Genomic DNA, 25,209 nt, shown 5'->3' with positions numbered 1-25,209 from the left:
AAACCATAAGTAAAATCGGTCCAATACTCGGGTCATTCACAATTCGTCGTCATCGGAAGTTTACCTTAGGAAATTTCGTCGCTGGCATCTTTCCACAAATAGTCATCCTCACTACCGTCCACTGAATTTGAAATTCCACATTTCTTAAAGCTTTTGGACACTAGATCGTTGGGAATGCGCGCCCATGCTACTTTCGCGTGACAGCCTAAAGTTGAGAGGCCTGGACACACTAACGTGTCACCCCATGAGGGGTGACATATTTTGTATGAGGGTCCGTCACCCCACATGTGGTGACATCGAATTCAAAGTGTTAAAAAACAAACCCACATCATCTTCAAAGTGTTAAAAAACAAACCCATGTGTTTATATGAAAACATAAAACACTAGTGGTGACTATAGCAGCTTTATCCTTGTTTGACGCTGTGATATGACTAGATTAGATGTGAAGGTCATACCATCCGACTGTGTAGTCCCTCAACATACGCTGTTCATGACGACAGACTTCAGTATCTGTAAACATCGTAGAAGTGGAGGAATAAGTGCCCCCAAAAAGATCAAGTGTTTGAAGCTTAAAGACCAAAAGGAAACCCCAACAGACAGTGTAAATTTTCCTCTCATCGACCCGAATGCGATTGATAACACCTGAACGGCATTCTGCAAATCTGTCACTGCAACCGCCACAGCAACCTTGGGTACAACAAAACCTAGTTCCCGCTGTATTGACAAACAAACATGGTAATGGACAACCCAAGTCCAAGAAGGCATATAGAAACTGGGTTTCACAAAAGACTCCAGAGAACAGGGAAAGATATTTTATAGCCAAATGTGAGGCTAAGAAAGCTGTCACTGAAGCTAGGCGCTGTCACTATAATGACCTGTATGCAACACTGGATTCAAAGGAAGGAGAGAAAACTATCTTTCGTCTGCCCAAAGCTAGAGCAAAGTCTGCACAGGATATTGAGCACTGTGTGTGCATGAAAGGTAAAGATGGTCAGCAATTCCAACACAAACAGGACATCCTCAAACGTTGGCAACAACACTTTGAAGAGATTTCCAACATTGAGTTCCCACATCTTCCTATTCCAGAAAGTAATCCAACAGCAGGTCCTATCTCACACATCGCACCAGAGGAAGTCACCAATGCCATCAGGAGTATGAAGAACTAAAAAGCGCGAGGACCCGGTGATCTTCCGGCAGACTTGTGGAAATTGCAGGAATTAAAAGAACCTGCGATCACCTGGCTTACCAACTTTTTAATACCCTAGTTGAATCTGGCTCTGTTCCCAGTGATTGGGCTACAAGCATTACGCCTATCTTTAAGGGAAAAGGTGACCCAGCAGAGAGTGCAAATTACCGTCCAATTCGCCTCCTGTCGCATACAATGAAGATTTTTAAGAGAATCCTTGATTTGCAACTTTGTGATATTGTCTGGATTAATACCAAGCAGTGCGGATTCGTCAAAAGTCCTGAAACAACCGACACCATCTTTATTGCCAGAATGCTCATTGAAAAGCATAGAGAGAATCAATGGTCACTGCATGTGGCCTTCCTGGATCTTGAAAAGGTTTTCGACTGTGTTCCACATCGTGTGATCTGGTATGCACTTCGTGACCATGGTGTACCAGAAATGCTTATCAGTTGGATCAAAATGCTTTACACAAACGCTACAAGTCATACCATGCACCTCGGAGAGCTTCCCAGTGAAAGTCGGTGTACACCTCCGCATTGTCTCCATTGCTCTTTGTTCTTGTCATGGACACAATAACACGGGGCCTGTAGAGAAGTATCCCTTGGACTCTCTTAAACGCAGATGATGTCGCACTTGCTGATACCACCAGAAGTGGATTGCAGTGTCAAGTTGAAAATTGGAACAGCAGTATCTCACAGTACGGTCTTGGACTTGAACGAAAAGACCGAATACCTGGAAACCATCCCAAGCAACGCCTCAATTCAAGTTGATGGAGAGACCTTACCACGAAGATTGTAAGCTTCTAGTATCTAGGATCTCGCCTACAGACTAATGGTGGGATACGTGATGAAGTACGAAGTAGGATACAGGCGGCATGGATGAGATGGAGGGAAGTCATAGGCGTACTCTGCAACAAAAGGATGCCACTATATCTGAAGACCAAAATATACCTCATGGTAATACGTCCTGTTGCTTTATACAGTGCTGAATGTCGACCAGCTGACAAAGCTACAGCGCGCCAATTACACGCCGTGGAAATTTGCGTGCTCCACTGGTCGATGGGCATCATACTCCTGCATCATGTCAAAAACATCATCATCCGCCAGCAAATGGGCATTGCATCCATCACTGACAAGGCTCGGGAAAAACGTCTCCAATGGTATGGTCACGTCCTGCGTTCTGCACCTGGAGCAGTAGCCACACGTTTGAAATTAATGGACAGCCACCACGCAGACATCCAAAACAGCGCTGGCATGACACAGTGAATGTGGATATGAAGATTCTGGACTGAAGACCACACAATGCGCAAGACCATTCAAAACAGCGAGCCATGATTAGAACAGCAGGCTCTGCACCAGCGGGAAAACGCTAAGAAGAAAGGACCCATAATACTGCCTCGAGGAATTCCACTCTTAATGATTACAGGATCAAATAGTGCTTTCCCATTCTGGTTTCTAGATACAGGGTGCAGTAGAAATACCTGACGAATTTCAGGCGTAAATAACTCCGCAATGCAACAAGCCATTCACAGTTATGTTGCGCAGTTTGAAAGAGCAGGGTTTGCTATTTGTCACATACAGTAGATTGGAGCGAACTAAAGGTCATATTGGCCACAGCTTTCAAACAGGTGTTATTGTCATGGTGCACGCGGTATTGGCCTTAGCCTTGGAGAACACATGCGTCGCCTCGTCCGGGCTAGTCATTCAGCCAGCCAGTCGCTAGCATGGCGTGGAGTGCCGAACATTGAGATTTCGTGATTGAGACTTACTTAAAAAATGCCGACTCTGTTACCACAACACAGCATTAGTTTCGCAGACAGTTTGGCTTAAATAGACATGAGAAAGTTTCGAGCAGGAACACCCTTCTGTTATGGGTGAACAGTTTGAGAAAACGTGGTTCGAGTGTGAAAACGAAGCCACCTGGTAGGCCTCGTAGCGTCTGAACACCAGAGACCGTCCATGCAGTGAGACGCCGTTACGCAATCTCCTCAACGTTTGGTGCGTAGGCATTCACGTGCTATGGGACTCTCGGATCGCACCGTAAGGAGGATTTTACACGCAGACATGAAGTTCCATCCGTACAAAAAGGTGGGTGTTCAGAAACTCGGTGAAAGTGATTGGGCCATCCGCAGAGCATGTTGTGAGACTATCCTGGAAGCTGTAGCAGCTGACACCAGTGTCCTGGCAAGTGATGAAGCGCACTTTCATTTGTCAGGCTACGTTAATAAACAAAATTTTCGGTACTGGTCCGCAACCAATCTTCAACAGCTCCATGAGTGACCTCTCCACAGTGAGCATGTTACTGTTTGGTGCGCTGTCGCTGATTTTGGAATTGTAGGCCCTTACTTTTTTGAAGAGGAGGACAGAACTGTAACATTAGATCGTTACATACAGCTGTTACGCAACTTCCTGCAGCCGACACCCACCAACTTAGGGAATCCTGCTGTGTGGTTCCAACAAGATGGTGCCACTGCACACGCAGCCAGGGCGTCGATGGGTCTCCTCAGAGAAATGTTTCCAGGACATCTCATCTCCTTACGGGGTAATATTCCATGGCCAGCCCGTTCCCCTGACCTCGCCCCGTGCAATTTCTTCCTTCGGGGATATTTGCAAGTTGCTTTACGTCGCACCGACACAGATAGGTTTTATGGCGACGATGGGACAGGAAAGGGCTAGGAATGGGAAGGAAGCGGCCGTGGCCTTAATTAGGGTACAGCCCCATTATTTGCCTGGTGCGAAAGTGGGAAACCGCGGAAAACCCTCTTCGGGGCTGCCGACAGTGGGATTCGAACCCACTATCTCCCGAATACTGGATACTGGCCGCACTTAAGCGACTGCAGCTATCGAGCTCGGTGGGGGGATATATGAAGGATCGCATCTTTCGACGTAAGCCACAAACACTACATGACCTGAAAGCAGCCATCCGTGAAGAAATCGAGGCAATACCACAAGACATGCTCAAGCGAGTCATGCGGAACTTCAGGGAGAGGCTTCAGAGGCTTCAGCGCTGTCGGCATTTGGATGACATTATTTTCAAAACCTAGTGTGTATGTGTATGTGATGCAAATGACAAATGCTACTCTTTCCAACTGTGCAATAAATCTTTAAATGGTTTGTTAGGTAGCCGAGTTATTTACGTTTGAAATTCGTCAGGTATTTCTGCCGTACCCTGTATATACCCACCCATTCTCATTCTCTTGTCTAGTGCAATAGTACTATTTTTTGCCAGTGGTCTCCCATAATTACCCTATCAAAAATATTGGATAGGTCAATAGCGATACAGTCAATTTGACCTGAATGTAAAATATCTGCTATATCTTGCTGGAATTCTACAAGTTGAGCTTCATTGGAATAATCTTTCCTAAATTCCGAACTGCCTTCTATCAAACCAGTTAGTAATTTCATAAACTTGTCTAATATTAATGATAATTTGCTTTACGTCCCACTAACCACTTTTTTTATGGTTTTCGGAGATGCCAAGGTGCCGGAATTGTTCCCGCAGGAGTTCTTTTTTATGTGCCAGTAAATCTACCAACACAGGGCTGACTTATTTGAGGATCTTCAAATACCACTGGACTGAGCCAGGATCGAACCTGACAAGTTGGGGTCAGAAGGGCAGCGCGTGAACCGTCTGAGCCACTCAGCCTGTAAAATTTGAGTTGAAACATTATTTTGTGACTTCCATACTCTGTTTTCCTTCTCTTTTACTACTGTTAATAAAGAGAATAATCCTTCCCATACAACTGTAAAATTTTAAAATGTAAAATGCATTTCGAATCTTCGGCATATTTTTGGGAGAAGTTACTGAGAAATTAATAGCGGTTTTAATTTCCATCTCACTTAGCAGGAAAAAATAATAATTATCTACCAGTTGTAATAGTGTATTCACCTAAATTCTACACTAAATCATATATACTACTTACAGGTAAAGTAAAAAAAGTATAACAGTTATGTACTGAACAAGCAAAGAAACCTAGTTTGTAGGACTCAGTTTGTGCAAAGGGGGGTATGAGAGACTTCTGTAAAAATGCAATATCTCTCTGTTTGCACAAGGAGGTGATTTTTACTGGAGGGAAGGCAGGCAGCTCTTCTTGTTACTTAATCATCCATTGTGACGTTGGATTCCTTCTAAATTGTGAAGCTTAACTGCAGCAGTAGGGTGCTGGGCAGGACTCAGTAATGTCAAGGTAAGCCGTCCTATGGCATTCGACTTGCACCCACGGAGGCTTCTGTTCATAAAACCGAGAGCACCCTGGCACCTTTGCATCTCACTTCCTCTGTTCCATTTTAGTTTGCTCTGTGCATCTCTTCAATGGTCCCATTGAACTTGCATAACAACAGTAGGGATGTTTGGCTTTATACCACTTCAGCCAGAATTGTGACCTGCCTTGATTTATCCAAATTTGGTTGAGGGATTAGATTGGACTAAGGGGGACAGCTGACAGGATCTGCTATCTGTCCTAGCCCATTAGGGTTTGAAGTAGCCCGATCTTCTACAATGCTTGATCTAAATTAAATCCAGTTTGATTCAGTCCATTCCCCACTCTCCATGGAGGGTTTCTTGATTTCTGTCTTTCATATGTTTTCTGGATACAGTCCTGATGAATGGGTAGCTGTGGCATCCCCATACATTTCAGTCATATTTTATTGAGTGTTACCTGTCTTTGTGAAGTTGTGGATGTTGGACAACACTGGTAGCCATTTTATAGGTGTTGACCCAATGTTTCCAGATATTGTCTTTATTAAATCAGGCAACTGGACATCTGTCATTTTCGTCTGCACACTGTTAAGCCACACCAGACTTGCAGTACTCGCCTACTGGATAAACTAAAGAAAGAGCTATTATTTGTAGAATAGCTGCATCTGCTTGCCTGCTGGTTCAAGTTAATTTGTGCAGGATATTGTTGCAAGTTTTAACTTTTGCTGTGGTTCTGTATACACTGTCTGACGAAAACATTGAAACTTCCAGAAGAACAGGAGGAAACGAAATGAAACTTAACGTCTTGAAAGGGTATGTGATGTTATTTTAGTGATCACAAAATCGAGTCAATACAAGCTTGCTTATCGGTATGGCATTGCATCCCCTCTGGCCTGGATGCATGCACTGATACGATTGAGAAGGGCATCATAAAGCCATTGCATCCTGTACTGGGGCAAGCTGGCCCACAACTGTTGTAACGGATCCTTAATATCCTAGATAGTGGCACTGGGACTGAGTTGACACCTGAGCTGGTCCCACACATGATCTATCATGGATCGATCTGGAGATGTTCCTGGCGTCAGGAGTACCTCAACATCATGCAGACAGTTCATAGACAAGTGGCATGTATGGATGAGCATTACCCTGTTGAAAAATATCACCATGATACTGTGCTGTCAGTTTCCTCAATCACTACCAGCTATAACATATGAGTAACAACACAGTAAAGGTTTCCACCTATTCAATACAAAATATATTCACAATATTTTAAAATTACATGGAACCAGTTTCGACCCATCTAGGGGTCATCATCAGCCACATGAAAGCAAAGATCACTCTTGACGAAATCCTAAGAACATGTTAATTTTAACAGTAGGATTATTATGGAATAACAAGTGAATGTGGTAAATGAAAAGAGGTGTTAGTATGGGACAGGTGAGTAATAGCTAATAAATATACAAGGAATATACATAAGAGGTTTGGAACAAAGTATAAAAGGGGGCTTAGTGTTGTAAAAATTATATAATCATGGAAAACAGTAAGTCCTTATAATGAAGAATGCAATGTGAAATGACATATATAAAATTAGATATGGCTTAGGAAGAGTGGAGGTGGTTTAGGAGGGGAAGAGGGCTTAAGGTGGGGTTGAAGGGTGCGGGAGAAAGGGTAATTGTCTCGGAAAAGTACCTTTGATTAAATTTAGGATTGAGTTTTGGTTGGCTGCATTATTGTTTCTGAGGAAAGTGATAAATAGATTGAAGAGTATGTTGGGTTTCTCTGAGATTTCATTGAGATTGTGACTGGCATTAAAGTATTGGTCTAGGTGTATGTAGTAATTTTCCATTATGTCGAGTAAAGGGGCCTTGTTTGCTAATACGAGGATGTCCATGTCTTCTTCGATATTGGTGAAATTATGGTTATAATCTTGCATGTGTTGGCCGATGGCTGAAAACTTGTATTGTATTGCGTTAGTGTGCTCGTGGTATCTGATAGTGAAGTTTCTACCGGTTTGCCCGATGTAGGTTTTTCCACAGGTGTTACATTTGATCTTATAAACTCCTGATTTTAAAAAACTGCTGGTCCTGTTGATGTGTGAAGTATTGTGTAAAACGTTCATGTTCTTATAGTTGGTTTTGAAGGCTATTTTAACGCCTTGTTTCTTAAAGATATTGGTTAACTTGTAGATATCATTGTTGAACGTGAAGGTGGAAAATGTTAGAGGTTTAGTTGTTTCTTTTTTGAGGGTAGTTTTTGGGCGATATTATGTTTATTGATTATCCTTTCTATAAAATGGTTGCTGAAGCCGTTGAATTTTGCGATTCCGCGGATTGTGTTGAGTTCGTTCTTTAGATCTTTCTTGGACATAGGTATGCTGAAGGCTCGGTGAACTAGGCTGTTGTATGTGGCTCGTTTGTGGGACTGGGGATGCACTAAATCTTGGTGAATGGTGGAGGCTGTTTGAGTGGGTTTTCTGAATATTTTATAACTGAAAGAATCTGAGTTTCTAGTGATGGTTAAATCTAGAAAGTTGGTTTTTAGATTTGATTCGGATTCTAGTGTGAATTTGATACGAGGATCAATATTGTTGAGTCTTAAGAGGGTGGTGGATGCATTAAACCATTTTTCGAGGTTCTTAGCTTACTGATTTCTTTGCCCAGGATAACTTGGAAATATCTATCACATAGCATGTTATTTAATAATTGTGCTTTGTTGCCATAAGACATATCTGTGTCAGTGCGACGTAAAGCCACTAGAAAAAAAAATGTGCTAGAATTCTGCAGGGGATCACTCTTCAGAATTTCAAAATTTAAAAGGAGGCCCTCTCTCCATACTGTGTCATAGGCTGCTGTCAAATCAATAAATACTACGGATGTCTTCATGCAATCTTGAAAGCCTGCCTCGATGTAAGTTGTAAGACTAAGGACTTGATCTGTACAGCTCCTCCCTGTTTGGAAACCAGCTAGTTCATGTGGGATATGATCCATAATTTGCAATTGATTTGATTTAGAATCATTCTTTCCAATAGTTTATAGCAAGCACTGAGAAGAGCTATAGGGCAATAGTTTTCTGCCTTATTTGTTTCCTTTCCCGGTATAGGAATTGCTATTATTTTTGTTTCCTTTAGCTCTATAGGAATGTGACCCGTCTTCAGAATATCACCAAAGAACCTTGCTAACCATAGTTTGGCATATGGGCCACTATTCAGTAGGAATTCATTATGTATACCATCAAACCCACAGGCTTCTCCAGCTTTTATGCTTTTAAGTGCTAAACTAACCTCTTCTTGGATAAACGTACATCTTCATTATAGACTGTTATGCCTTTCAGCGTTCAATCTGCAAGCTTCTGTGAATTTACTAGTCGTCGCCACAATCCTCTATTTGAAACTAGTGCTGTGGCCTCATTTAGTTCTGTGCCTCTTTAAATCGTTATGAACCGAGTCTAACCATCGTCGTCTTGGTCTCCCTCTACTTCTCTTACCCTCCATAACAGAGTCCATTATTCTCCTAGGCAAACTATCCTCCTCTATTCGCCTCACATGACCCCACCACCGAAGCCAGTTAATGCATACAGCTTCATCCATCGAGTTTGTTCCTAACTTAGCCTTTATCTCGTCATTCCGAGTACCCTCCTGCCATTGTTCCGACCTGTTTGTACCAGTAATTATTCTTGCTACTTTCAGGTCTGTTACTTCTAACTTATGAATAAGATATCCTGAGTCCACCCAGCTTTTGCTCCCGTAAAGCAAAGTTGGTCTGAAAATAGACCGATGTAAAGATAATTTCGTCCGGGAGCTGACTTCCTTCTTACAGAATACTGTTGATCGCAACTGTGAGCCCACTGCATTAGCTTTACTACACCTTGATTCAATCTCACTATATTACCATCCTGGGAGCACACACAACCTAAATACTTGAAATTATCGACCTGTTCTAGCTTTGTATCACCAATCTGACATTCAATTCTGTTGAATTTCTTACCTACTGACATCAATTTAGTCTTCGAGAGGCTAATTTTCATACCATACTCATTGCACCTATTTTCAAGTTCCAAGATATTAGACTGCAGGCTTTCGGCACAGTCTGCCATTAAGACCAAGTCGTCAGCATAGGCCAAACTGCTTACTACATTTCCACCTAACTGAATCCCTCCCTGCCATTTTATACCTTTCAGCAGATGATCCATGTAAACTATGAACAGCAAAGGTGAAAGATTACGGCCTTGTCTAATCCCTGTAAGTACCCTGAACCAAGAACTCATTCTACCATCAATTGTCAACTTAAATGCCTTTGATTGATTTTAATAATTTACCTTTAATTCCATAGTCCCCCAGTATGGCGAACATCTTTTCCCTTGGTACCCTTTCACATGCTTTCTCTAGATCTACGAAACATAAACACCACTGCCTATTCCTCTCGTAGCATTTCTCAATTACCTTGCGCATACTGAAAATCTGATCCTGACAGCCCCTCTGTGGTCTGAAACCACACTGGTTTTCATCAAACTTCTTCTCAACTACTAATCGCATCCTCCCATACAAGATGTCAGTGAATACTTTGCCTGGCATACTAATCAATGAAATACCTCGATAGTTGTTGCAATCCTTCCTGTTCCCTTGCTTATAGATAGGAGCAGTTACTGCTTTTGTCCAATCTGAAGGTACCTTACAAACACTCCATGCTAATCTTACTACTCTATGAAGCCATTTCATCCCTGCCTTCCCACTTACTTAACCATTTCAGGTCTAATTTCATCTATTCCTGCTGCCTTATGACAATGGAGTTTATTTACCATCCTTTCCACTTCCTCAAGCATAATTTCACCAACATCATTTTCCTCCTCCCCATGAGCTTGGCTGTTCACAACACCACCACGAAGATTTCCTTTTACGGTGAGAAGATTTTCAAAATATTCCCTCCACCTGTCCAGCGATTCTCTGGGATCTATTATGAGTTCACCTGAATTATCCAAAATACTGTTAATTTCCTTTTTCTCTTCCTAAGATTCTTTATTACTGTCCAGAAAGGTTTCCCTGCTGCTTGACCTAGCCTTTCCAGGTTATTACCAAAATCTTCCCAAGACTTCTTTTTGGATTCAACAACTATCTGTTTCACTCTTCTTTCTTTCATCTACGTACAAATCCCTGTCTGCCTCGGCCCTTGTTTTGGAGCCTTTTCTGATATGCCTTTTTATGTTTACAAGCTGCTCTCACTTCATCATTCCACCAAGATGTTTTCCTTTTCCCACCTTTACACACAGTTGTTTCCAGGCATTCCTTGCTGTTTCTACTACAACATCCCTATATGCCACCCATTCAGTTTCTGTATCCTGAACCTGCTTACTATCTACTGTTCGAAACTTATCACTAATCATATCCATGTACTTCTAATTTCCTCGTCCTGGAGGTTTTCTACCCTTATTCGTTTGCAGACAGATTTCACTTTCTCTACCCTAGGCCTAGAGATACTTAGTTCACTATAGATCAGATAGTGGTCTGTATCATCAAAAAATCCCTGGGAAACTCGTACATTCCTAACAGATTTCCAGAATTTGAAAGTCTATTATGGATCTGGTACCCCTAGCCTCCCATGTGTAGCGGTGAATAGCCTTATGCTTGATGAATGTATTTGTAACTGCTAAACCCATACTAGCACAGAAGTCCAGTAAACGCTTTTGATTCCTGTTAGCCTCCATATCTTCCCCACATTTACCAATCACCCTTTCGTATCCTGCAGTTCTATTTCCAACCCTCGCATGGAAATTGCCCATTAGCACTATTCTATCCTTGCTGTTGACCTTGACCACGATGTCACTCAATGCTTCATAAAACTTGTCAACTTCATCCTCATCTGCACCCTCACATGGTGAATACACTGAGATAATTCTCGTCCTAATTCCTCCAACTGCCAAATCTACCCACATCATTCTCTCATTTACGTGCCTAACAAACTATGTTGTGTCTTGCATAAATGGTTGTGAATATTTTGTACGAGTTTTGCAATTAGCTTTGACTTTTCTAAGTTCCTGTTTTATTATTCTTGTATATATTTTATTTTTAGGAGATCTTGATAAAGAGACTATTCAGTCAGCAACTTCGTTAGACGATACCAGGGTTTTCTTCCTCTGAACAGGTGGGCTAGCTCCAAGCTGCTTCAATAAGTTCCAAGCTTTTCTACTGGAATGTTTGAAGTCAAGATTTTTTTGTAGTTTGCATCCAATTCTCCCGACGAGCTACCTATTGTGTTCTGAGCAGTTCCTCTCAATTTCATTGTCACCACTTCTGAGGAATTCTTCATAAAGCTCTTCACTTTCTTTATTCCAACCAGGTATATACTCTTTTTCGATAACTTCTTGGGATATGTTCAACTGTTGATATTACAGCGCCTACAAACCGCTTATAATTAGATGATATGGATGGTATCCATCTCAAGCATTTTTCAAGATCTATGGCAAAATTCTACCAATCAGCTTTCTGGAAGTTCCATCTTGGTCTAGGAAAAGATGAGATGACAGGGACTTGGATACCAAGTTCGAGATGAACAGGTCTGTGCTAGCTTCGGGGGAAATCTTGAAGAACCTTTCTGTTGGCTTGAACGGGTTGATTTGTGGTATCCATTCCTCCTACATTTCCTCTACTTGACTCCCTCGGGGTTGCTGATTCCATACTTCCGTTGCACTCACATTCTGCTACTACGTCTATTCCAAGGCCACATTTACTTTAACCATTACGATAAACATACAGACACTATCACTTGAATAAATACCATCTATACTTCGCTACCTCTCTTATCACTAGGGGCCGTATTTTTTGGTAATAACGATATGCAAGATTTTTTGTGATATCTTCTTTCTTGTCTATATAGGACTTCCCAAGTACTAAAAATACCGTATTTTAGCAAAATGAACTCGCGAAATATCGCAAAATTTTATTTATTGCGCGAATTGTGCAAATAATCGCGAAATATATACTTGGTGCGAAAAACGCGAAATGGCACCGGAAGAGCTCTCCAATAAACGTTTAAATGGTTCTGGGAACTTGACTATTGTAGTTTCCTTCTCATTTGCCTGATAGCGCTGTACATTCTCCACACAAATGCACGCAAAGCGGTACGCACTGTCTATCGAAAGTATATGTATTCAGTTTCGCGATCTCTAAGGCAGTCCATAAAAATCAATATCTGTCATCGATTACAGCAAATAGCGTTGTGGTCGTAACAAGATACAAGACCGGTCGTAGATACAGCAGTGTGCAATGAGAGTTCGTTACTTACGAACATTTTTATCGGCAAATGTCCAACATTTAAGTATAAAAATGCTATAAACTGAAGTCGCAACAGGTTTTTCGAGGGCCGAAGAATACAACAGTGAGGGGTTCTATGTATTTGATGCTGCAAGAAAGATTCTAATGTATCAGTAGTGTACCGGTAATATTCGTAAAGTTGAAACGTGCGATATACACTGCAGATAATCAGATTGAAGCGAATGAACATAATTCTAAGCGGCAAATAACAATCGGCGATACTTTACAGATCGTAAAGTTGTTGAAAAATTATAGAGAGCAATTTGTAATAGACGCAGAAAAAGCATTCATGCAAGCCAACATGCCTCTAGAAAAATAGGATAATCCTGGCATAAGGAAGAGAATGAATATAAAAGGAAAGATAAATAATACTGTCTTTACTGTAAAATATGACGGTATTGGTAGGCCTATTGTAAATAAATCGCCTGTTTGAGTAGTAATAATGTTATTGTTTTTATGTCCCACTAACCAATTTTACGTTTTCCGGAAACGCCGAGATAGCGGAATGTTGTCCCACAGGAGTTCTTTTATGTGCCAGTAAACTAGTGACACGAGGCTGACGTATTTGAAATCGTTCAAATACCACCGGACTGAGCCAGGATCGAACCTGACAAATTGGGGTCAGAAAGCCAGCTCTTTAACCATCCGAGCTACTCATCCCCGACCGGGGAAAAAGAGTATATCCATGAACATCTTCCAGAGCTATATGACTGCAAAATGCAATGAAAGCACATCTGGTCGAGGAAGTGAAAGAAGACAGTGTTAGCAAAGTTTTAGGAGGTTTTATAAAAGACGACAGTGAATTTGCATCCAGGTGTTCGCAAGCATTATGGTTTCCAACGTCTAATGTGGTCAGAGAGAGGAGCTTCTCTGACTGTCTTGACACTTTCTGGCTGTCGCACAATTCTGCATCCTGATAATGTTGAAACCATGCTTAGTTTGTGCTTTGGAGACAAGTAATTAAACATCTAAAAATGTAGGTTATGTATAAATGTATATCACAGGGCAGATCACCTAACTTCATTTCGAAGTATCAGTGATTTATATATTTATTTCTATAACAATTTGCATATTTGGTTTCTCTGAGATTTAATAACAATGATACATTACAAGAGTTTAAAACCCCTTAGTTACATTTACCCCATACGCTGCTACAAGGAAGATTTCGCAGGAAACATCGATCAGTATAACAATTTATTTCACAAAATACCTACCGAAATAGTGTCAGTTTTAACACTGAAATCAACAGTTTTATTTCACCAAAAAATAAGGCCCCTACTTATCACCAATACCATTTAAACTTCGCTTTTTTCACACCAGGCAAATGCTGGGGCTGTACCTTAAGGCCACGGCCGCTTCCTTCCAACTCCTAAGCCTTTCCTATCCCATCGTCGCCATAAGACCTATCTGTGTCGGTGCGACGTAAAGCCCCTAGCAAAAGAAAAATTAATAAACTTCGCTATCTCTCTTGTCATCCATCCATCATCGTCACCTTTCATACTTAACACTTCAATTCCAGTCCTCATTTACTTTACAACTACAATCATCTAAACTTCGCTACCTTTCTTATCATCCATCATCAGACTCCGCAATCCACCCATCTTATACCTAAAGACACCATCTAAACTTCGCTACCTCTCTTATCATCCATCTATCGAACTCCACAAATCATCCATCTTATGAATAAATACCATACAATTACAATACACTTAAAAACACCTTATCACCTCGCTACCTCTCTTATCCTTCATCCATCATATAATACACATGCAGACACCATCACTTGAATAAATACCATCTAAACTTCGCTACCTCTCTTATCACCAATACCATTTAAGCAAACCAGGTTACTTACTACTGTTACTTGTTCTTTTACTTCTCGTAATTACTCCTTCCATTTTTCCCTTTTTACCCCGTAACTCCTTCAAACTCAAGCTTCTCCCTTTAGCCACGGCACTTCTTACTTCTGCTTCCTCCCTCAAACCATTATTTTCGTTCTGATTATGTCCACTTGTCATCCCCTGTGTTTCTTCTTCCATCTTCTCTTCCTGCATCCTGCTTTCTTCTCTAACGCTGACCTCAGTCACTAGTTCGTTCATTAATTTCCTGACTTCTGACTTCCATCCTCCTTGCATTTACTCTTTCCTCAGCTCTTTTTACGATCGCTTCCCAGGAATCCCTTCTGCTCGGTGCTCCTCCTTTGATAATATGCACATCAGCCCTGCTAGTTTCTTCTTGCCTCAAACTCTCATCCATTAATTTCAGTTTCGATACTGTCCACTTTCGGGTCCAATTCCTGTTGCTCACCACAAGTATCTGGCCACTAATATACGCTCTCAACCCCTGAATTTTTGCTTTTACTAAATGCTTCTTAAGAATTTTGAAATTCATACTCTCTTCCGAAATCCCTCTTAACTCCAATTTTCTCACACTGTAGATTACCAGCGTTCCTTATCACTATATCTTCCATCAATGAAGATAGCAGCGACACTTTTATGGCCCTGTGCCCTCCCACCTTGCCAACTCTCTCCACATTGTCTACATCGACCTCACTAAAATTAATTTTCATTTTATTTTGTATGAGATCTACCACTTTGTAAATAATGTCCACTTTAGATTCTGCATTTTCTTCCTCCACCCCGTAAATAAATATGGATCTCTTCTTACGCTCCTGTCTGCAGACTGCTATTTCTTCAGGTTTACCAGCTCCTCTTCCATATTTTTTATTTTCTCTCTTAGTGACACCAGTTCTTTCTCGCTGTCTTCCATCATTGCCTTCGTATTTTTCATGTAATCCTGGATCCACTGTCTCGTCTTTTCGTGCTCCTGGACTTGCTCCTGAAGCATCTTTTTTAATTGCTCAAACGGACATAACTCCTGTACTACCTCTTTTACCACTTTCCTCATAACTTCGTCTACCCAGCTCATCCTATCTATCTCCTTGCCGTCCACTTGACCCTACCGCTTCCCCACTCCTACTCCACTCCACTCAACAGGCGCACGCCACACGACACGTCTGTCCTTCTTACTGGCTTGAGCTAGACTGGATTTGTGGTATCCTTAGAGACAAAAATAAGGTCAGGATTGAAATCTTTGTTCCAAGCAGCTGACGGGAAGGTGGATGGATCTTCGGCATCAAAAATTAGGTGAAGGTTGTGAGCTAATGTTTTAAGGTGAAGGAAATTGAGAGTAAAGGGCTCAATTCAGGCATAAAATTCAGGACTGGTATTGGTGAGATCTGTATGAGTCACTGCAGGTAGAACAGCAGAAGGAAGATGAACAGGGAATTGTTGCAGAGGAGGTGAAAAGTAAGAGAAGAGGGAAATGTATATTAGAGTAGAATATAGGAAAAGAGAGATGGAACAGGGTCATGGCAGGAGAAAAGGAAGGAGGAAGTTAGTTCTGCAGCCATCAGGAAAAATATGGCAGATCAGGAGGGGAGCAGATCGAATGAAGTGGGGTTGAGGCTCTGGTCATTGGGGACTTCATTGTTAGGCATGCGGGGAAATTAGTATAGGAGGAGCATAAGAAGGTGGTAGTTTTTCCACTTGGTACCAAGAATGTAACACAAACGGGTAATAAATACATAGTTGGGATGTGTGAGATCTGGTTACCACAGCTTGAGAAGTCCAGGGAAGCAGATATAGTTATCAGTGGAATACTATGTAGGAGGGATACAGGCTGGAAGGTGATCAGAGATCTAAATGATACTATGAAGTGGGTATGTGGAAAATTGGGAATGAGATTTGTACGTCCTAATAGTTGGGTAGGAGATAGGGATCTGCGCTTAGATGGCCTTCACTTGAAATGCAGGGGTTTGTTTACAAGTGTTATTGGGAGGTACATTCATGAAAACAGGATGGAATTCAAAAGGACAAATTGGGGGAAATATTTTTTTATGGGAAGAGGAGCTAGAGCTTGAAATAATTTACCAAGGGAGATGTTTGATAAGTTTCCAACTTCTTTGACATTTTTCAAGAAAAAACTAGGTAAACGACTGATGGGGAATTGCCACACGAGCAACTATCTTAAAAGCAGATCAATGGTGACTGATTGGTATTACAGTCTAAATATTGATTATAGGACCTGAACAGGTATGACATTTTGCTTTCTCTCCAGAAGTAGGATTTGTGAGCGATATTCTTGACTTTTAATTTGATGCAGATCCTTGGGATAATGACTTACTAGATTTTACTTCTGTAAGATTCCTATCCTAGAGTTCTTTCTATGAATGTTATGTTGAAAATTTGTTCTTTATGTTTCAGACTTAACAACCATTCTTGCTTCATTGACACCAGAAGATCAGGCCAACTCATGTGTGGCGCATGCATTGGCACTTCGGTCTGCTTGGTGGCTTGGCAATTATCACAGATTTTTTAAACTTTATCGCGAAGCCCCACTGATGGCTGGCTATTTGGTGGATTGGTTTGTTGAGAGAGAACGTAAGGCTGCCTTAAAATGTATGATTAAAAGGTACGTATCACTTAGACCTAGTGTTTTATATATACACTGCCGAGGAAGGGAAAAAAAAAAAGAAAGAAAGAAAGAAAGAAAGAAAGAAAGAAAAACCAGGCAACATCCTCAAGGACTATGTTCTGTGGTAGCAGGGTATATGATGTGCATACTGAGGGGTTGTTGTGTTAATGATTCATGTCTCGTGGACATCACCGATCTTATGGCACCCAGGAGGCCTGTCCGTGCGTACTCTGTTTTGACTCTACAGGCAGTGATTGTGCTGAGGTTAGAGGTGAACAGTGTTTGTTACATACATTCTAGGGTACAGCCATGCCCTGCCATCGAGTACGTGCTCCTGTTGAACAACTGCAGCCATTTGAACTTGTCACATTGTGGGTGTACGAGAAGCTGGATGGACGTATCGGCGAATGGCTGTGCATGTTGGGTATAATGTATCGGTAGTGTGCCGCTGCTTTCAGCAGTGGTCTGTGGAACGTTCCGACACCCGTAGACCAAGCTCCGGACATCGGCACAGTATAGACGCACTCATTGTGCGTGCATCGGTGGCCAACCGAACATCGTTCAGGAACAAAATCCAGTCACATGTCGCACCTGCTGTGTCACCAAGGACTATTGGGAACAGACTGCTTGCAGCAGGATTACAATCACGTGTGGCTCTCCCCAGGCTACCACAGACGTCACAACACCGCCAAGCACGGCTACTCTGATGTCGTGAAAGAGTAGACTGGAGAGAGGAATGGTGCTCAGTTGTCTTCAATGATGAGAATAGGTTCTGTCTGTATGCAAGTGATGGACGTACACATGTACGACGTAGACCTGGTAAGCGGCTTATTCCAGAGTGCGTTCGCCCACAACACCCAGGTCTTACTGCAGGCTTCATGGTGGTGGGGGGCATCAGTTACAACTCGTGGTTACAGTTGGTGTTTCTGCATGGTAGCATGACCAATGCCTGCTACATTGCGCAGGTGATGTGCTTTTACAGCAGGACAATACATGTCCCCATACAGTTGCTGCGACGCAACATGCTCTATGTGGTGTACAACATCATCCCTGGCCAGCAATATCACCGGATATCTCGCCAATTGAACACGTATGGAACATGATAAAGCGGGAACTTGCGCCTTCTCCACAGCCTGCAAGAACCATTCCCGAATTGTATCAAAAGGTGCAAGATACTTGGAACAGTCTATCGGAGGATGCCATTTGGCACCTTTATGATCATTTGCATGCGCGAATACACGCCTACATTGTCGCCAGAGGGGGTTACACTGTGTATTGATGAGATGACTGGGCACCCTTTACTGTGAGGTGTGTTTCATTTCGTCTGAATGTGTAATCTCATACTCCTGCAGTGATGAACTACCCATCACATTGCTGGTGAATAAAATGACCTTGTTCTTGAGGATGTTGCATGTTTTTTTCCCCCAGCGGTGTATGCATGTATAAGCAGAATTATGCCCAGTTTTCTGCAATGTGTGATATCGAACCTGTAGTGGTATCAAATGGTTAGCTTGTGTTTTGGCGTTGCACAAACTTAAGTTTTACATCTATCGGTTCGATAAATCACCTACTAACTTAGAGGGCCCTGAGCAGGAGATATCTATTTGTTAACTTGGTGGGTACGTTTGTAGAACTTCAGTACCGACAGCTAATATTGTGTTTGTTAAATATTTCTATGGCTTTCTCATCTTCTTCTGACGAAGAAATTGTAGAAATGGTCAACATTCTAGAACGACCACGATTATATCATTGTCGACCTAATGTTCTAATGAAGTATAGTGAAAGTAAATTCAAAAACAAATTCAGGCGAAAGAAATATACTGTCATACGTTTGGTTGAGGTTATAGGTGACAATTTGCATTCTGTGACAAATAATTTTCCATTGTCCTCTGTTGATCAAATATTAATTACGATACCCTTTAATACTACTGAGTCATAATATTTGTATCTGTGCATTCCTGTCCATAAAAGCATTGGCACCAGTAATTGAGTATAACAGATTATTACACATTTATCGTAGTAGGCCTACTGCAGGCTTCCTTGCATGTGCAGTGAACCTATACTTTTATCGTGCGATGGTTTTTTCTTTGCGTTTCGCAGAGAACCATGCTCTGCGTCATCAGAAGAAAGTCTCGACTGTCCTCGAGAAAGGCAAAACAATGAGCTTTGAATTTAGACATTACCCAATAGAAGCGGAAATGGTACGTTCATTCGTCACCAGATGGTTCCTTGGACGCGGTACTGCGCTAGCGTTCGAAGCGTAACCTGACGGAACCCTCAGAATCAGTCTGAAAGGGTCACATAACATAACAGGCGTACGCACATATGAAGGTATGACATTGACACAAGTCTGGAATGAAACATCTGGCGATGAACGTACGAATTTGGAAAACACCTAAACAAAATAACAATAGTGAAAGGATAGGGAAGGGAACTACCTATGTAAATCCTTAATGGCTGGCAACCAGATATTAATTGATAGCCAGTGTCCCTGTTGAAATTGTTAGGATTTCTACGTATTTCCACAGCTTCACCTATAATTCTAGACCTGTAGTTATTTAGTTTATTTTCGAAACGTCGGCAAACTGTACGTAATGTATAGAAAACAACACGGTTCAACCCAGAAAATAAAATAATTCTGTACACCATGGAAGCTTCACCTCTAAGACTGGACCTGTAGTGTCTTGTGTAAGAGCTCGAGCATCTTGTAACATGACATGACCCGACGATAGAGCGTGCTCAGCTATTGCTGATTTGTCTGGCTGGTTGAGACGAATATTACGTTCATGTTCTTTGATGCGAGTACCAATGGACCGGCATGTTTGGCCAATGTATACCTTACCGCAAGTACAAGGAATTTTGTATATCCCAGGATTTTTTTGTTTCACATTTACTAGACTATTGTTAACCACATAGACCTATTTCAAACTCCATTTAGACTAGCCTATTTAAAGCTTCTCTACATTTGATTTCATAGTATCCCAACCACAGTGTTACCTAATGTCTATTTTTTAATAATAACGTCCAACTCATTGGCTGAATGGTCAGCGTACTGGCCTTCGGTTCAGAGGGTCCCGGGTTCGATTCCCGGCCGGGTCAGGGATTTTAACCTTCATTGGTTAATCCTTTCCCGCCCGCATTTTCACTCCGCTTATCCCCAGGTTTCAACCTATTATTTAGCAAAAACTGAAACAGACCGTATTGTTTCAGAAAAAGTTAAATACAGTAAAAACTATTGATCACAATGAATTCAAATTTTCAATAACATTAGAAAATATACCATCACATCCATTTCTCTGTTTATTGAGTCATAATGTGTTTTTCACCCCCCTCCTCGTGATACTCGACACAGAGACAGTCTGCATTTGTCACATTCCCATGTTGTCTGAATCCCTCAAAAACAATAATCACGTGATTTTGGAAGTGGAATGATGCCCATGTATATAGGATTTTATTTCATCTTGGCAAGTGTCTTCCCATTCTGTTTTTATCTTACCGGAATGCGACTGTTTGAAGGCTGCATTGTTATATGCGCAATAGGCTATGTCACTGAATAATTTTTCTCCTCCTAACATACGTAAAAAACAATCTCTTTCCCCTAATACTCTTTCCGAATTATGCGCAGGTTCAGCATCATCCATTTAATCATTCGGAGTAACAAAACGTAATATTTGTGTTACCTGAATTGCCGTGGCATCGCCATCAGGTCCGATTTATCGATATTCGTTTTCATTCATATCACTGTTCTCACTAAAATTATCTTCTTTGATATATTATTCACTCATTATAAAATTCACCTGCACCCCTACTCAAGGATTCTGTGTCACTTTTTTCGCCCATATTCAGCTCAGTTTCAATATACGCAATATTCAATCCCGCCATGTTTACGAACGAAACAGCTGACCCGCGCTCGCGGAAGTTCAAGACCGTTGCCTAGGCAACGTCAAGACAGATTATCTCTCTTCCTTTATTTCCTAAGACTTGTAGATTGCACTGCTTGTTCATAAATGCCTTATAAACACTTCACTGGTGAGAAAAATAAAAAATCTATCGCGCAGATCACAGACGAATGCAGATAATGCAGTCAGGCGCTTTCGGGCACTAAGGGCCGGAAAGGGTTAATTCCAATGGCTCGGGGGCTGGGTGTTTGCGATGTCCCCAACATCCCTGCAACTCACACACCACACTTAATACTATCCTCCACCACAATAACACGCAGTTACCTACACATGGCAGATGCCGCCCACCCTCACCGGAGGGTCTGCCTTACAAATGCTGCACTCGGCTAGAAATAGCCACACGAAATTTAAAAAATTAAATATTAATAATAATAATAACAATCTTATTTGCTTTACGTCCCACTAACTACTTTTACAGTTTTTCGGAGGCACCGAGGTGCCGGAATTTTGCCCCGCAGGCGTTCTTTTACTTGCCAGTAAATCTACTTACATGAGGCTGGCGTATTTGAGCACCTTCAAATACCACCAGACTGAGCTAGGATCAAACCTGCCAAGTTGGAGTCAGAAGGCCAGCAGCTCAACTGTCTGAGTCACTCAGCCCAGCAATGTCTATTTTAGATTCCCTTTTAAAATTTTTGGTTCCAAGGTGAATGGTGTGTGAGGAGAGGAATACTAACTGGGCGTTAGTGCCGTACTTTCTTGCATAATTAACACGGTTTTTAACTAAATTAACTAAATTTTGTATGTGTAAATTATTAAAGGAATTCAATGTACAAAAATTGTATTTACAGTCAAATGATTCATTAAATATACATAAAATTGGTTCAGTTCATTTGCAGCTTGGCATTAAATTACAGCACATCAGGCATTAGATACAAAGTCACTAAAAATACCAATACATCAAGATAATAGATATGATGTAGAGTGAATAAACGTAGCTACTGGCACTGCAGGAAGAATTGCTGCTGCTCTCACTGTTCATGTCTCCCAATAAGGAGTCAACTTCACTCCCATATAACATATTCATCGTTCTTGTTTTCTTGAAGCTCTTTTTGATCACCTTAGAAGAAATTTAGTCCTAAGCATGCAATATCCACTTGCATAGTAGTTGCACAGGTGATTTTCAAATCTTGCCTGTTGTAAGTTTGTGTACACCAGCACTGATACAGTTTTTACACATTGTACTTGAATGTCCAAGGGTAGAACTACCAATGTCAATCCACCAGGAATTGCTGACAAATTGGTTTCCATATTGTCTTCCATCAGGTGGCTATAAAAACTGTCCGACACTGGGAGGAGTGGGCTTCATAGGAGAGGCCTTGCTCAGTTTCCCCAAACCATTCATATCGTTTTGTGCGAGTGATGTGTCCATCCATCTATCCTTTTTAATTTATTGAATACTAGCTGATGTACCCGTGCTTCGCTACGGAATTCTACATTGTATACAGAACTCTATGTTAAGTAGTGTACACCTCGTGAGCAAGATTGTATTATATTGCATAGCAACGTTACCCTAGAAATGCAATCGGGAAGTCACCAAACGTCTTTTCTCGTATAAAAACTGTGTTACGGAATTTTCATTATCATGGTAGGTCTGCTTGCCTACTTTTTTTTGCTATTTGTTTTACGTCGCATCGACAGAGATAGGTTTCATGGCGAAGATGGGATAGGAAAGGCCCAGAAAGTGGAAGGAAGCGGCCGTGGCCTTAATTAAGGTACAGCCCCGGCATTTGCCTGGTGTGAAAGTGGGAAACCATGGAAAACCATCTTCAGGGCTGCCGACAGTGGGGCTCGAACCCACTGTCTCCCGATTACTGGATACTGGCCGCACTTAAGGGACTGCAACTATTGAGCTCGGTTGCTTGCCTACTATCAGTCACAATCAGGATGGGGAGTTTTCATTATAATGGCAGACACTCACTCTCCACCTGCTTTTTTATATTCTCAGAAAGACTGCCTTAGTGGTTTTCCCAACTGAAATGAACATAGGTAATTACACTGACGTCAGTAGGAATGGCGCGGTTAAAAGCAATATCAAATACTCGATCAAATGAAAAACCACACATTTTCTCACTTTTAACGAACAGTACTACGCCGCCGATCCAGCATTCCAAAGTTCCAGAGCTGGAATGGCCAAGCCGCACAGCCTTGATCCGTGAACACACTTAAAGCAAATTTTTCCTCCAAGCCAGAGGATAAAACCCCTCTTCACTGCTAATTTGGAACAAAATGAATATAGAATTTAATAAAAGTGAAGAGGAAGACGCTTCTTAAGTAACGTCTCTTTTCAGGGTTGAATTTTGAATTATTTATTGAATTGTAGTGCTATAATTTGGAATAGGCCTAAATTGTAATTCTAGACCAGGTCATACTATTATTACTAGGGACCTGAAAAAATCACATTTGCAATAAATGCAAATTTTTTAATCTTGTACTGAATCCAAGCCTACGGTAATTCTAATGTGGAATAAAATCATTTTTACGCGTAAATAGAAGTGCGGCAAAATGCGAATTGTGACACAAAATGCAAATTCTGCGAAAATGTGCTATTTTATTGGCGAAAACAACATATTTCGGCAAAATCGTCAGAAATCAAAATATGATGCATAAATCTTTTGACCGTTCCGATCGATGAAGAAAAGTAGCTGATCGATTGCTGCTTGCTGACTTTAATTGATATTTACAATGGGAATAGCCAGGGGAATGAGATCTGTATCGATTATTATCGAAATGTAAATCGAGTGTCACGGAAATAACGAGATAGAGTGCAGTGTTGTTTTCCTGTTGTTCTCTTTGGTTCAAAACTGAAACTAGTGAAGAGTAAAAAGTCGAGCTATTGTTTAGGTTATGGGGCGCATGGCAAAAATTGCGCACGAAAGGGCTCAGCAATATGCAAAGGATGGTTTATATGCCACAGATTCAACGACAGTGTTTTGCAAGTATTGTAATTGCCGAGTTGGGTGGGGAAAAAAGGATAGCATTGTGAAACATGTTAAATCTGAAAAACACGTGGGTAAGCGACGCGTTAACGAAAGTTCAATCCCTGCTGCTAGTAAGTCTCAAAAAAAGCAATCTTCTGTGCTTACACAGTTAGATAGTTGTAAAAGACGAAAACTTTCAGAGATAACTTCTCGAATCGCACAGTTGAAGTATTTGCCAAAGCAAATATAGCTCTGGAAAAGCTGGACAACAAAGAGCTAAGAGCCTGGATCACTGAGTTTTCAAGTGAAGAGCTGCCATGCTTAAGAACTCTACGTGAAATATATTTACCGGGTAAGTTTCGATTTTATTGATGGGGTACGGTTTAGGTATTATGACATCGAAACCACACGCAAAATTGAAGGATACCGAATTTGAGTGCGATTTCCATATCAAACTATCTTACCCGTACCCAATTGACACAGTAATTTTAAATTATTTTGTTATAATTTGAGGTCTTTCTTCCTTTCTAGAAGTTGCATCTGACCACCAGAAAAGAACAGCAGAGGCTCTAGTGGGGAAGAACATCAACATACTCTGTGATGAAACTACAGATAGAATGGGCCGTTGTGTTTTTATCATATTCCAAGTCCCATCCGGATCGAAAAGAGAGCTGCACGTTGTTTCTGTGAACTATCTTGATGCAGGAAATGCTACAAACTGCTCTCGTGCTGTTTTAGAAGTTCTGCGCAGTTATAGTGTACCATATGATGCAGTTAAAGTGTTTGTTAGTGACAGTGCCCCGTACATGACCCGGTGTTATGAAACATTAAGTGTGGTCATAGGGGATCATTTAATGCATGTACAGTGCTGGGCACATAAGATCAGTTTGGTTGGCAATAGTTGGGTCGCAGTGATGACAGATTCAAATCATGTGGTTGCGATGGTAAAGTCTGCATTTTTGAACACAAGAAAGCGAAAATATAATTATTTACAATTCTTAACATCGAAGTATGGTGCTTCAAAGGAAGCAAAGCTTTTTCCTGCACCTGTCATAACCCGATGGAATAGCTGGTTTCAGGCTGTCTTCACTGATGTTACATTTTTCAAGATGTCTGACATGAAAGACATCAACAACTGTGGTATTAAGTACCTGACTGATCTGA

The 25,209-nt window shown here is 41.3% G+C and overlaps 1 protein-coding gene across 2 annotated transcripts in view; it reads left to right on the top strand.

Moving 5' to 3' along the window:
• LOC136857100 (leukocyte receptor cluster member 8 homolog) overlaps positions 1–25,209 on the top strand; it is a 297,050-nt gene that overhangs the window by 266,217 nt on the left and 5,624 nt on the right. For both annotated transcript variants that reach the window (XM_067135497.2, XM_067135498.2), the window contains one exon: positions 16,955–17,162. In XM_067135497.2, coding sequence (XP_066991598.1) covers positions 16,955–17,162 — 208 coding nt within the window. The remainder of the gene's footprint in view (positions 1–16,954; positions 17,163–25,209) is intronic.

The sequence above is a fragment of the Anabrus simplex genome, chromosome 1 (genome assembly GCF_040414725.1).
Source record: "Anabrus simplex isolate iqAnaSimp1 chromosome 1, ASM4041472v1, whole genome shotgun sequence".
NCBI lineage: Eukaryota > Metazoa > Arthropoda > Insecta > Orthoptera > Tettigoniidae > Anabrus > Anabrus simplex.
This window is presented reverse-complemented; position numbering and strand designations above follow the sequence as displayed.